Source organism: Leptidea sinapis, chromosome 22 (assembly GCF_905404315.1).
Source record: "Leptidea sinapis chromosome 22, ilLepSina1.1, whole genome shotgun sequence".
Lineage (NCBI taxonomy): Eukaryota > Metazoa > Arthropoda > Insecta > Lepidoptera > Pieridae > Leptidea > Leptidea sinapis.
Window position 1 is genome coordinate 12,570,944 of NC_066286.1, and position 13,633 is coordinate 12,584,576.

The following is a 13,633-nucleotide window of genomic DNA, read 5'->3' on the forward strand; positions in this document are numbered from 1 at the left end:
TCACTGAGGAATAAAATTTCCAACACTGTCTTTGTGCCTTATATGATATATAGATTTCACTTGTTTAATGTTAAAGCCCAATCAAGTTACATGAAACTACAGATATGACATCATACAAAATAGTCCAGGATTTCTCCATTAAGTTTTTTTTTCCTAGCACTACCTCTCTGCCCAGTGTTTCGATAGGGTTAACGGATTTGCTAACATATCATATTGGTTGATCCAATAAAATAAAACCATACCCAAAGGAAAACTAACATGAATACTATTACTAAATCTCACCATCTATATCACATAAACAGCAATAATTTAAACTAACCTTAAACTTCACTCATTGATCTTTAGAGTAAGTTACTATAAGTAGCTAGCAACTCATAGAATCATCACTTCAGCTGAACGACATTCTGATGGACAGAGATTTGGCCCCCCGATCTCCACAATAATTGGACCTGTTCATGGATCTACATAGAATGCTAGTGCTAAAATGAAACATACTCATAGATTTAAGTAATTTTATTAATCTTACAAAATATTTACTCTGCCTTCGCTGCAGCTACTTTAGGTTTCTTAGACTTGATGGACCTTTGTGAACGAAGTACGGCAGAGGCACGACGAAGTGTAGCTTTGCACAAGTCCTTACGGTAGTTGTTGGCCTTCAACAACCTCTTCACTTTGTACAATGATCTCCGGGCACCAGCTTTGAATTGACGTTTAATTAGGTTCTTTGCGGGCTTGTGTGTCGCTCTAGCCTTTTTGTACACAACTGTGAATCCTTTCCTGCTTGGAATTTCCACCACGCCGACTGATTTCTTGTGGATCAAACCATTATATCTGAACGAGTTTAGGTTAGTCACATTGTTGGTTTCCTTGCTGAATGGTTTCTTGATGTTACGCTTTTTGACAAGGAAAGCGTTGTTGTTACGGATAATCATCCAATTTAAGTGCGCCGACATTTTTAAGAATTATTTTCTTACAAACACAACGTGTTCACGACGTGAGCAACGAAAAAAAGATATGACTTACAAATTGACAGATGTTTTTAGACAGTAGAGTGTAGACACCAAAGAGAAGTTATTGAAGTTACCTATACTTCTTTTGGCGCGATGGAGCAAAATGATGAGAATGAATTTTTACGATGCGCGCGCACACCGACACCTGAATTCTACATCGTGAAGTTAGTTTTTAGTTTCTAGGTGGCATGAAAATCGATAACTATGTTCAAGTTGTATATTCTAGTATTTTTATATTTAGAGCACGTGTACGAAACACGTACAATTAAACAGTGTGAATAAATAAATATTATTTTGGTGTTTTTGTTAAATCAATTTCATATACGACGGTGATAGTATTTACTAATAATTTGTTAGTATATCTATATATATTGAATATTAATGATAAAACTGATTTGAATAAACTGTTTTGAGAGCATTTATAGATTTGAGGTTAATTGTCGGTATGTATAATTTTAATTTTGTCGTTTTGTTTTATGTCTGGTATATTAACAAATTTTATATATAAATTAATTAAAAAAAATATTTTCTATGCTTGTTTATATTCTATATATGTATAGCTTAAATGCTGAGTGTTTATACTATCTTTGATATTAACTATTTGTTAAAATTTGATTTATTTCTCCATACGCCAAAGAAGTATAACTTTTTAGGGACAGAGCGTTTGGCGATTAAATAAATCAACTGCTTGACTGTGAGGAATATGTGGAAGATATGATTTATTAAAAAGTTACACGATATATATACAAAATCCTTAAAACTAGTTACCCAATTACAATCGTTACTTAAAAAATATTTACAAGTTCAGAAAATACACACCAATACTAAAGCTTACATTTTAACCAATAGTAAAACGTGTCATTCAATAAGAATTGAGAATAATATTATATGTTCTATCTCGCTCTAAAACTAATGCAAAAGCAGTTTGTGTAAACTCGCGTCGAACCTCGATCATACGATGTCAATGAGCATTCCGCACCTACGCTATTGCTCATTGATTAAAATTGCATGAATAGAGATCGACGCCCGAGTCCCGACGCGTCATTCGAGGACGCTCGGCCTTGCTGTGCGGTTGTGTAACGCGGAGCATATGACTGATCACGTGAGTATATCTGCGGTCGTCGAGAGAAAGTACGATGCTTGAAACTTCACTGCGATGACTACTGGTGATCTGTATGATTCTACGAGTTGATGTACAGCATTATGAAATGGTTCTTATCAGAGCTAATATTACGTTATATAAAATAAAATGTTCTTGTCAGAGCTAATATTACGTTATATAAAATAAAATGTTCTTGTCAGAACGAATCTTTCGGCATACGCTTATTACAGTTATTATGCACGATTACTATTTCTACGATCTATAATGCTACGTTACAAGTTAGGTATTAGACATTTGTATTAATTGATATTATTGGTTGTAGGTACAGCTACAGGAGCCCCCTTCAAGTGAAACGCACCGGCAACTTGATGAGGACGTACATGACTTGTTGATGTTTCGCAATATAATTCTAGGTTCGTGTTAGGTACATTTATTTTCTTGAAGGTTAAGTTTGGTTGTTGAATGAGTTATGTTATGCTGCTGTCTCGCTCTTGTGCGATTGCAATCTCGCTGTAGTCGATCGTAGGTGACACTGTTATTGTTTCTATTCCACTTAATGCGTCGGCAATAATATTGTTTTTTCCACTGATGTGTCGAATATCGGTTGTGAATTCACTGATGAATAATAATTGGCGCGTTCGGCGTGGCGTTTCGTTTGCCGTAAGTGTTTTATTCATAGCGAATGTGAGGGGTTTGTGGTCTGTGAATATAATTAATTCACGTCCTTCAAACATCTTACGGAAATGTTGCACTGAATTATAGACGGCTGAGAGTTCTCTGTCATACGCTGAGTATTCCTTCTCCGCCTCTGAGAATTTCTTTGAGAAGTAACCGAGTGGTTGCCAATTATTTTCGATGTATTGTTGTAGGACTGCACCTACTGCATTGTCAGACGCATCGCAGAATATTGCGATAGGGGCATCATGTGATGGGTGAGCGAGTACGGTAGCTTTGGATATAGTATTCTTGCACTCTTCGAATGATTGTGATGCTTCGTCGGTCTGGCGGTAAGGCTGTGTGCTATCTCCCACGCTGTTTCTTCTGCATATCAATGATATGGTGGACACCGCCAACATGCAATGCTATACAGACGACAGCATTGGTGATGCCGTATACCCGGACCATGCAGGTCTCTCTCGGGAAAACGTTGAGCAGTGCCGGGAGAAACTTGTGTCTTCTATCGAGTCCTCTCTCGAGAAGGTCGCGAAATGGGGTAAGTTGAACCTTGTCCAATTTAACCCCCAGAAGACCCAAGTTTGTGCGTTTACCACTAAAAAAACCCCGTTTGCCGTATCACCGCTCTTCGAGAACACTTCCCTGAAAGCCTCGCCTAGTATCGGAATACTGGGGCTCGAAATCTCGAGCGATTGCCAATTCCGTGGCCATCTGGAGGGCAAAGCCAAATTGGCTTCGAAGAAACTGGGCGTCATAAATAGAGCACGGCAATACTTCAAGCCGGCCCACATTCTAGCGCTCTACAAAGCGCAGGTCCGGCCTCACATGGAGTATTGCTGTCATCTCTGGTCTGGCGCACTCCAGTATCAGCTCGATCCATTTGACCGCGTGCAACGCAGAGCAGCTCGAATTGTTGGGGACCTAGCGCTCTGTGAACGGCTGGATCACTTGGCGTTGCGTAGAGACGTCGCTTCATTGTGTGTCTTCTACCGCATTTATGACTGGGAGTGTTCCGAAGAGCTGTTCAACCTGATTCCTGCCGCCGAATTTCACCTTCGTACGACACGCCTCAAGTTACGATATCATCCCCACCATCTGGATGTGTGGCGGTCCTCCACAGTGCGGTTTTCAAGGAGCTTTCTTCCTCGCACTACGAAGCTGTGGAATGAGCTTCCTTGTGCGGTATTTCCGGGACGATACGACATGGGTACCTTCAAGAAAAGCGCGTACACCTTCCTTAAAGGCCGGCAACGCTCCTGTGATTCCTCTGGTGTTGCAGGAGAGTGTGGGCGGCGGTGATCACTTAACACCAGGTGACCCTTACGCTCGTTTGTTCTCCTATTCCATAAAAAAAAGAGCTATTGAGTGTGCGGGAACGGTGTTGTGACGAAGTTCTATTGCGAGATGACGAGCGAAATCGGTGGCGATGATAGTGATGAGATGGCCTTGACTTGAGTTCGGCGACTTCTAGTGATAGTTTTCGTATCTCGTTAATAAGGAATTGTGTGTGATCTACCTGATTTGACGTCGATGATTCTGGACCTGATGCTGGTGGCTGGCTGGAGACGGCTGGTGGCAGGCTGGAGACGGCTGGTGGCTGGCTGGAGACGGCTGGTGGCTGGCTGGAGACGGCTGCTACCTCCTGGATTTGCTCCATCATTGTGTCAGCAAGCAACGCTAGTTCCTCCAGCGTGGACTTCACGCTGAATGACTCGCTGACGGCGAGCACGGAGCGGACGTGGGCTGGCAGCAGCTTACTCCACATCATGCGGAGGGTGGTATCGGTAACCTTGTCCCTTGCAAGGTTACGCATGCGTCGCAGTAGCTGTGAAGGCTTCTGGTCTCCAAGCTCCATCTCGGCGAGTAGCTTCTGGAACTTGCGGCTGTCGGATTCTTCATACACCGATATGAGACGTTCCTTGATTGCTGAATAATGTTTGTCTCTCGGTATGTTAAATAGGATGTCGGAGATTTGTTCGATGTCAGCCTTTTCTAATTGGACGAGCACCATCTGTGTCAGCTGGGCTTGACTCCTCTTGTGATCATCGGTGGCGGCTTCAAAGCTGTGATACCACAATCGCGGATTTTCACGCCAAAATGGTGGTATGCGCATCGACAGTGAAATGGTGGAGATTTCTGTCGCGGTGGGCGCTGGGAGTGTCTGAGCCTGGTTTGTGTCTTCCATTTCTTCGTCGGGTTGATATTACTGCCGGAGTGATGGCATCTCGTGAGAGTAGTATGGAGTCTTATACTGTGAATTCTGCTAAGAAAAGTATGGTGCAACTTTTTGAAGCAAATTCTCCAAATTTACAGGTCTTATTCTAACAAAATTTCTGAATCCGCTTCTGTCTTCTATTCTTAAATCATTCAATAAGGAACGATAGGCCTCTTCTAGCTGTCTTCTCCGCAAAAATGATCGCGACCAGTATTTGCGTGGTTTTCTTGAATTCCCTTCATTCTGTATGATGTACAAGTATACTGCACTCATGAAGCAAAGTTCCGCAGTAAGTACATTCACTTTCTATTGTCTGTGCCAGTAGTCAATTGTGTTGTCAAATTCATTAACTTCTGCACTGACATGTCTTAAACAAGTTTTGCTACAAGCCTACATAAGTATAAAACATGAGATCATATACATGCAGACAACTAATAGGTGACAAACAATTTCATCAGACAAGTTCATTCATTCCTTATGTGCAACGGTGGCAGGGACGGCTGGTTGAAGTTACCAAGAGCAGCTTTCGACAACGACCAGAACTTGCGTGTTCCGGTCAGGTAACTGGAAAGCTGCTCGCCGATTTTGACGACGTGCTTCGATTTCGCACGGGCGATTTGCTGCTTATAAAATCTGGAGGCACGGTTATATTTCCTCTTAAGAACTTTGCAGTTCGGATCCTTTGTGCCCAGCGCCGTAACCCAAGTTCGATACGCCTGTTTTTTGCAGTCAGATGCTGCTTTAACTGACGCATCGAACCAGGGCTGTGATCTGCCACCGGTAGGTACTACAGAGCTTGAAATAAAAATATCCATGCCGTGTAGTATCACATCGGCTACTGCAACGGCGCAGGCACTAGGATCAGCAGAAGGGAAACAAACCTTGCCCCAAGGGTAGGATTCAAAACAGCAACGCATCCTATCCCAATCTGCTGACGTATGCGATGTAGTGCCAAACGCGGCGGGTCGCTGGTGGTCTGCGACGTTGGCGTCGGATAGGCACTACACTCCTGACCAGGCAATGGTCGGACGTTCCGAGAGGGGCGTTGACAAAGACCTGATAACCATCGGTATGTGTAGTCAGCAGAAGATCTAATAAGAACGGTGGTCGCGCGGGTAATCTAAAAGATTATTTAGAGTGGACTATATGTAAAAAAAGGTAGCGGGGTTCATCTCCTAGTAATACCAATTAGCTCAATGCAGTAAAATTGCAGGGACTAACCTTGATATCTTCTGCAGGCCTCGCCAGGACGTCCTTCACTTTATTACACCACAGACACAGCTTATTTTCAAATTAATGTAAATTATGAAGAGCTCAAAATATTAAATAAAAAGTTTATAATATGAGGTAGCGGCGCGGGCGCGTATCGAACGCACGTTTTGAGATGCGGGGGTCGACGTATACTCTTCACGGTCGCTTCGCGAATAATGCCGCGATCCAAGTTATCCCTTTCATTCTACGCAATGAAGCTAATTGGCGCAACCATCCCCCCCGCCTTAGGGTGTACCCTAAAGGAAAGGATGTAAAAGGAAAGGAAATGTGAAACGCGAAAAAGAGAAAAAAATAAAAAATAAAAAGATGCATCACGCGCGCTTATATTGAAGAAATGAATAAAATTAAAAATAAAACAAGATATAACTTAACCTACAATGCGGATTCGTCCAAGTGACGAATGTAAAAAGAACAGTAAGTTTATTGAGTGGGCAAAGGACAAAGCTTTGCTACTGGTCGTTGGTAAGAACTATTTTTTGTACGCACACTCGCAACTCTAACGACTCCATCCGAACCTGGGTGGACGTCTTCAACTATGGCGAGCGGCCAACTAAGTGGTGGACAATTATCCACTTTAATTATAACAATTCTACCCTTATTCACCGGGTTCGTAACAGTGTTCCATTTTGATCGCATTTGTAGCTCATGGAGATACTCATTCCGCCACCGATTCCAATAACTTTGGAGCAAGTTGTCTAATAACTGTTTACGCTGTGACAAATTAATATTAGTTTTTATGTCGGGTGCAGAATGAAACGTACCCAATGGCCCTAACGTTAAAAAATGAGCAGGGGTTAGAGCGACCGGTTCAGCGGGATCGAAACTTAAAACAGTAAGAGGACATGAATTAAGCACGCACTCGATTTGCGTGAGTAAAGTATACATTTCTTCATAGGTAAGTAAAGTTTCACCTATGACGCGTTTAAGGTGGAGTTTGACACTACGTACGTGTGTTTCCCAGACGCCACCGAAGTATGCGCAGCTGGGTGGGTTCATTTTCCAATTAATGCCTCGGTTTACAACTTCATCGTTAAAGGATGCACAAAATGACTTCGACTTTAAGAATTTATGTAACTCATCAAAATGAGTTTTTGCACCTACAAAATTCGTTCCGTTATCGGACAATAAATTAAGACACTCACCGCGTCGTGAAATAAAACGCTTGAACGCACGTAAAAACGACTCCGTACTAAGATCAACTGCTAGCTCTTAATGAACTGCTCTAGTAACAAAAATGTAAAAAAGCAAATGTATGCCTTTTCTTTACGAGCACCTCTGTACCTACTTATCAAAATAAAGAAGGGACCGCAATAGTCAACACCAGTATTTAAAAATGGCTTCGCTTCGTTCATGCGGGGTGCCGGTAACACTAACATGTACGGATTCTGTGCACATGGATTAGCTCTGAAGCACTTGTTACAAGCTCGAAAGCGTTTTAGTACAATATCACGCTCAGCCATAATCCAAAACTTTTGTCGTAATAATGACAAAAGTAGGTGAGGTCCGGCATGCATATATTTGCGGTGATAAAAATCTATGATCATTGCCGTAATATGATGATTTTTAGGCAACAAAATGGGATGCTTAGCGTCAAACGATAAGGAAGATTTATTTAGTCGCCCTCCAACGCGGAGTAAACCATCCTTATCAATGAACAGCGAATAAGGTAATATATATTTTGGGACCTTGCACTGCTTTTGGATCGCTGAAATGACATTTTCAAAAAACAAAAATTGCAAGGCGCGTAGCACAGCGATCTCCGCATGCTTCAAATGATCAACCATAATAAATTCAGCGCATGGAAGTTTATGAACAAAACGAAAAACATACACGATAATGCGTAATAATTTTCCCCACGACGAGATGCGCGATGAAAGTTGAAGAAGAAAGTTTTCGTTTGATGAAGCTGTTTTAATTCCCAGAGCTTTAATTGGTCTATACTCTAAAAGTTTAGAATCATCTTCTTCATTGAATGTAAAATTATCCAACGGCCATGACGATAGATCATTTCGTGCCCACGGTGGGCCATGCATCCAAAGTGGATGAACTAATAATTGAGCAGGAGTTAAACCCCTAGAAACCCATACAATCGCTAGGGTTTTGCTTACCCTCGACGTGATAAAAATGTTTAGGCGCGAGATACTCTTGTATCTTTGAAATGCGGTTAGCGATAAAAGTATCAAACCGATGCGGGGACGAATGCGTCCAATATAATGCGACCGACGAATCTATAAAAGCGAACACGTCATGTATTTTACAACGCGACTTTACAGAATCACGGATAAAATTAAGAAGTTGTGCCATAAGTATAACAGAGCACAGCTCTAGTCTAGCTAACGAGACCATACGTGTAGGTGCAACGCGGCTCTTAGCCATCGCCAACGTAATGCGGTTAGGTTCATCTGGAATAACAACACAAAAATATACAACGGCACCGTAGCCTCGTTCGCTAGCGTCCGAAAAACCTAAAAGTATAACGCGATGTGTGGCTATCGATACCAAAGAAACGCGGAATTTCAAAATTATGTAAAAGTGGCAACTCCTTCCTAAAGGTTGCCCAAGCTGTACGAATATTTTCTGGTGGTGGATCATCCCACCCGACGTTCGAAATCCACAATGCCTGAATTAATAACTTTGCATATAAAATAATAGGTGCACAAAAGACATTAATATCCCACAGCTTAGCTACTGTCGATAACATAAGACGCTTAGTACATTCAGGCCGCGGAGTAAAATTAATAGCAATGCGAAAAACATCTTCGCGTGGACACCAACTTAGCCCCAAAATTTTTAATGAATCATCATTGTCAAAATTCACGCTGCTTGACAATCGATTCTCTTGCGGTATGGCATTTAGAACCTCTGCTGAATTACTGACAAATTTAACTAAATTAATTCCGCCCAATTTAAACATTTTAATTAAGTCCTGCGCTAAGCTGGCACCACTAGAGGGTGTACGTGTAGATACGCACAAATCGTCCGTATATATGTTATTAGATGCAACGTCCGCGGCGCGGGGGTACTGACTCTGTTCGTCAGTTGCGAGCTGCCTCACGGCGCGCATGGCTAGATAAGGGCTGCAACGCAGGCCGAAGCAAACGTGAGTAAAATTATACATTTTTGTATCAAGTTCGTTTTCAAAACGATGTAAGATATTTAAAAAACGCCTATCCGAATTTCTTAAAGATTTAAAAACATTTGTTTAATATCTGCAGTGAATGCTATTTTATAAAGACGAAAATTTAAAATAATTGTTGTAAGATCGGGTTGCAAATTAGGACCTGAATGCAAGCAGTCATTTAATGAAATGCCTGTCGTAGTCTTGTGACTCGCGTCCAACACTACACGGAGCTTGGTGGTAAGTTTGTCTGAGCGACAAACACCATGATGCGGAATGACATAAAATAAATCCCCCTCTTTCACTGGAGGCGCGGGTTCAATAATACCACTAGCTAAATATTCGCGAAGAACACTGTCGTACGCTTTACGTAAAAGAGGACTCAAATTTAACTTTCGATTTAAATTTTCGTAACGACGTTGTGCAGAAATTAAAGAATCCCCTAAACACGAGGGGTCGCGGTTGAAAGGCAATGCCGTAATATATCGGCCGGTGCTGTCACGTGTCGTATTATTTTTAAAAAAGTTTTCACATTGAAGTTCAGTAGGTGATAAGTACTTAGCAGAAGGCACCTCTTGTAAAGACCAAAAACGATTAACTAAATGTTCGAGAGAATCCTCAGTCGATGTGAAAAAACTACAAATAGAATTTTGGTTTTGTACAGAATTATTAATTTGAATATTTTCTACGGAACCAATTATAATAAAACCAAACGCCGTCTCTAATGCGTCCGGATATCCGGGCGGGCCAACTACCTTACCCGATCGCAAGATTTCCGTAAAAACTTCGGATTCAAGTAATAAATCGATATGACCGGGTACATTGTACTCCGGGTCTGCAAGCGTAACATTTTGTAAATAACTAAGGCATGATGCAAGAAGGCATATTTATTTTTGCCGAAGGCAAATTGTTTGATATTTTATTCAATACAAATGGATTAATATGTAGCGAGTAGCCCGACTCATAACTTGATATAAAAGTTAAATTAGTATAGCTCCCTATTGGGTATGCTTTGTCGCCAATACCTTTAACAGAAAGTGAGTAATCTATATGTTTCGTACGAAGTCCTAATCGTTTGCAACACTGTTTCGTAATAAAATGATTTTGTGAACCCATATCAATTAAAATGCGAATTTGTTTTTGCGAACCATCTTTACAAAATACTTTCACGCAGGCCGTACCTAACAAAACGTTCCCGCTACGAGCGGAGGTCTGTACAGCGCTTGACATAGCGCACACAACATCACTCGTAGTGTTATCAATAATATCAGCTGAAGCGGACGGGCCAACTTCAGAGCGTCGATGCACAACGTTCTTCGCGCCGAGCGTAAACAGGTTCGCCCGAGCTGAAGTACTCGCGGGTGGGGAAGATACAGCCTCACCGCCCGGAGCCGCCTGCTCATGTTTAGCAGTGACTGTCGCTCGATTTACTGGGTTTTTATTATCGAACCAGTGCAACATAGTATGATGTCTATATCGACAATGCTTACATACGTTTGTCGATTTACGAAACAGTGTGTCGTAAACTTAAACAATTAATGCACGATTTATTATTTTTAATAATATTAAACCGTTCGCGAGGCGTCATATTCTGAAACCTCGCACAATCGTAATAATGATTGTGGGTTTTCGAAAAACAAACAATACAGGAATTACTGTTATTATTATTATTATTAGTTACAAATGATTTCAAAATAGTTTTAGATGAAGTTGAAGGGTTTGATTGTGATTTGGACTTCGTATTTAATGAGCTGTGACGCTGCAATATTTTTATTTGATCGCGAATAAAAACAATAAAATCTTCGAGTTTGGGAATATCGCAATTTCGCTTATCCATTTCAAATGCGCGAGTAGTTTCGCTGTCGACCTTTTTAAGAGCAATTGTATATTACAATAAAATAAAGTCGCTTATATCATCTAATTTTAAATTTCTTAAGGCCGACACAGACGATGCAAATTTATCGACGAAATGTTCCAGCTGGTTTGCGTTAGCAGTGGCGTGTGGTTTGTAATCAAAAATAGTGTCTAAATACGCGGTCACCAAAAGCCTCTTATCCTCATACCTATCGACGAGAGCTTGAAAAATAATGTCATAATTATCAGGTGACGGAATTATATCTGAATACACTGACAACGCTTTGGCAGTTAACTTACCAATTAAATAGTATAATTTATCCGACTTGGAAAGTGAGGGGTTATTGTGTATTGTATCCTTGAAACTAGAAAAAAAGATTGGCCAGTTGCGTACGTCTCCGTCAAATCCCTTTAATTCGATAGGGGGGAGTTTAGCTTTCCGAGGTAATAATGAATTATCAGCGCCTTGAATGTTCATTGCCGTTTTCGGTTTATTTAATGAATCTTGACGTTGTATATTACAAAGAATCTCTTCAAATGCGATAAGTTTTTTATACCCGGGCACGCATGCAGGGTCAATTTCCATTTGGATGCGATATAAATCATCTAAAACCTTTTCGAAGTTTAATCGAATCGAATCAACCCCCGACGCTTGGGTCAAAAATTTTTCGATGAGTGTGTCATCGGTTAAATTTCGTGATAAATCATAAATGCCTTGGATCCTTTCAAAATAAGCCGCAAGTTTGGCTTCCAATATAGCTACTTGCATCAATTGTGACTTCGACATTCTTATGCAATGTATTAAAATAAATGTAAACAAACAAAATTTACAAGTACCCACTATAAATTTGTGGAACGAATATGAACGTACGGTTAATAAGACTATGAAGGTAGATTCAAATTATCGTAATAGGGCGCGGTTCGTATAATAATAAGACTGATGAATAGTAAAGGTAGGTATATTAGGTATGTCTATTCTAAATAAAAACGGTTGCGGAATGAATATTAAATAAAAATGCGTTGACCAACTAAAGAGCATAAGTTATTTAGTTAATTTAAATAAATGCGACGTGGTAAAACATAACATTTGATTATGTTCTATGCAATACCACCAATAAAAATGTTACGAGTAAACGTACATTAAATGATGCTATTTATTAAAATAAATAGGTAAAATACGATGCGGTATGTACTATGTACAATTAAGAAATGCGTATATTAATATTAACTAGTTAGTTACGAATGCTTGGTCAATATAAAACATAAATTAAATGAAAATGGTATCTAGTGATGCAATATTTTATGCGAATGGCACGTGGCTTTAAGGATATTAAAAGGATTTAGGATACGGGTCTGAAGGGCCAAAAATGGTCGCGCGGGTAATCTAAAAGATTATTTTGAGTGGACTGTATGTAAAAAAAGGTAGCGGGGTTCGTCTCCTAGTAATACCAAATAAGCTCAATGCAGTAAAATTCCAGGGACTAACCTTGATATCTTCTGCAGGCCTCGCCAGGACGTCCTTCACTTTATTACACCACAGACACAGCTTATTTTCAAATTAATGTAAATTATGAAGAGCTCAAAATATTAAATAAAAAGTTTATAATATGAGGTAGCGGCGCGGGCGCGTATTGAACGCACGTTTTGAGATGCGGGGGTCGACGTATACTCTTCACGGTCGCTTCGTGAATAATGCCGCGATCCAAGTTATCCCTTTCATTCTACGCAATGAAGCTAATTGGCGCAACCAAACGGCATGTGGCTATACACATCCGGGAGCCGCGTTGGCGGCTCAACCAATTGGGATAGACCATACGCCAATGCAAAATTATGCACAGATCGCCCTGCGTAGTCTGTGGTGCGTGATCCAAGCCTTTCGGCATTGTGCCCGTTGAAATCACCCAAGACTACGATTTCAGTGGAGGGAATCTGTGCAAGCACGTCGTCAATTGCCGCTTGAACGCAGCCCATGAGTTGATCGGTTTCTGCGTTACCACTATGGGACCTGTAGACACACGCATAGATGCGGATGCGGTCCTCTAAATCTATGCGCAGCCAGAGAGGAGACAGGTCCCTACCCTCAAAATTGCCGAGACACATACGCGTGAGGCAAAAAATTGTACCCGGGGTACGTTAAATATGACGTATCGCTAGGTCCAGATATCTGCGTCTCCTCAAGGAAACACAAGGCCGGCTGCGCCGTCTCAAGGTGGTGGTGGACGGCGTTTAAATTGGAGTGAATTCCCCTGATCTTGCAAAAGTCCACGTTGAGCGTGGAGCGGGGTGCCGTGGTGTTACTGCCTCGTTTGTCCTCGGTCATACGCGGTTCTGTGCCCTCCCCAGAATACGAAGGGCAGCCCGAGCGAGAGTGCTCGGGGAGGGATTCT

The 13,633-nt window shown here is 41.2% G+C and overlaps 1 protein-coding gene across 1 annotated transcript; it reads right to left on the minus strand.

Annotated features, from left to right (window-relative positions):
- Nucleotides 1-498: 498 nt before the first annotated feature.
- LOC126970899 (60S ribosomal protein L28) lies at nucleotides 499-962 on the minus strand. Its single transcript, XM_050817050.1, has one exon. The coding sequence runs from the start codon at nucleotides 951-953 to the stop codon at nucleotides 534-536; it is 420 nt and encodes a 139-aa protein (XP_050673007.1). The 5' UTR covers nucleotides 954-962; the 3' UTR covers nucleotides 499-533.
- Nucleotides 963-13,633: the final 12,671 nt, after the last annotated feature.

Coding starts and splice junctions, on each gene's coding strand:
- LOC126970899 (XM_050817050.1), bottom strand. CDS start 953: ATGTCGGCGCACTTAAATTGGATGATTATCCGTAACAACAACGCTTTC.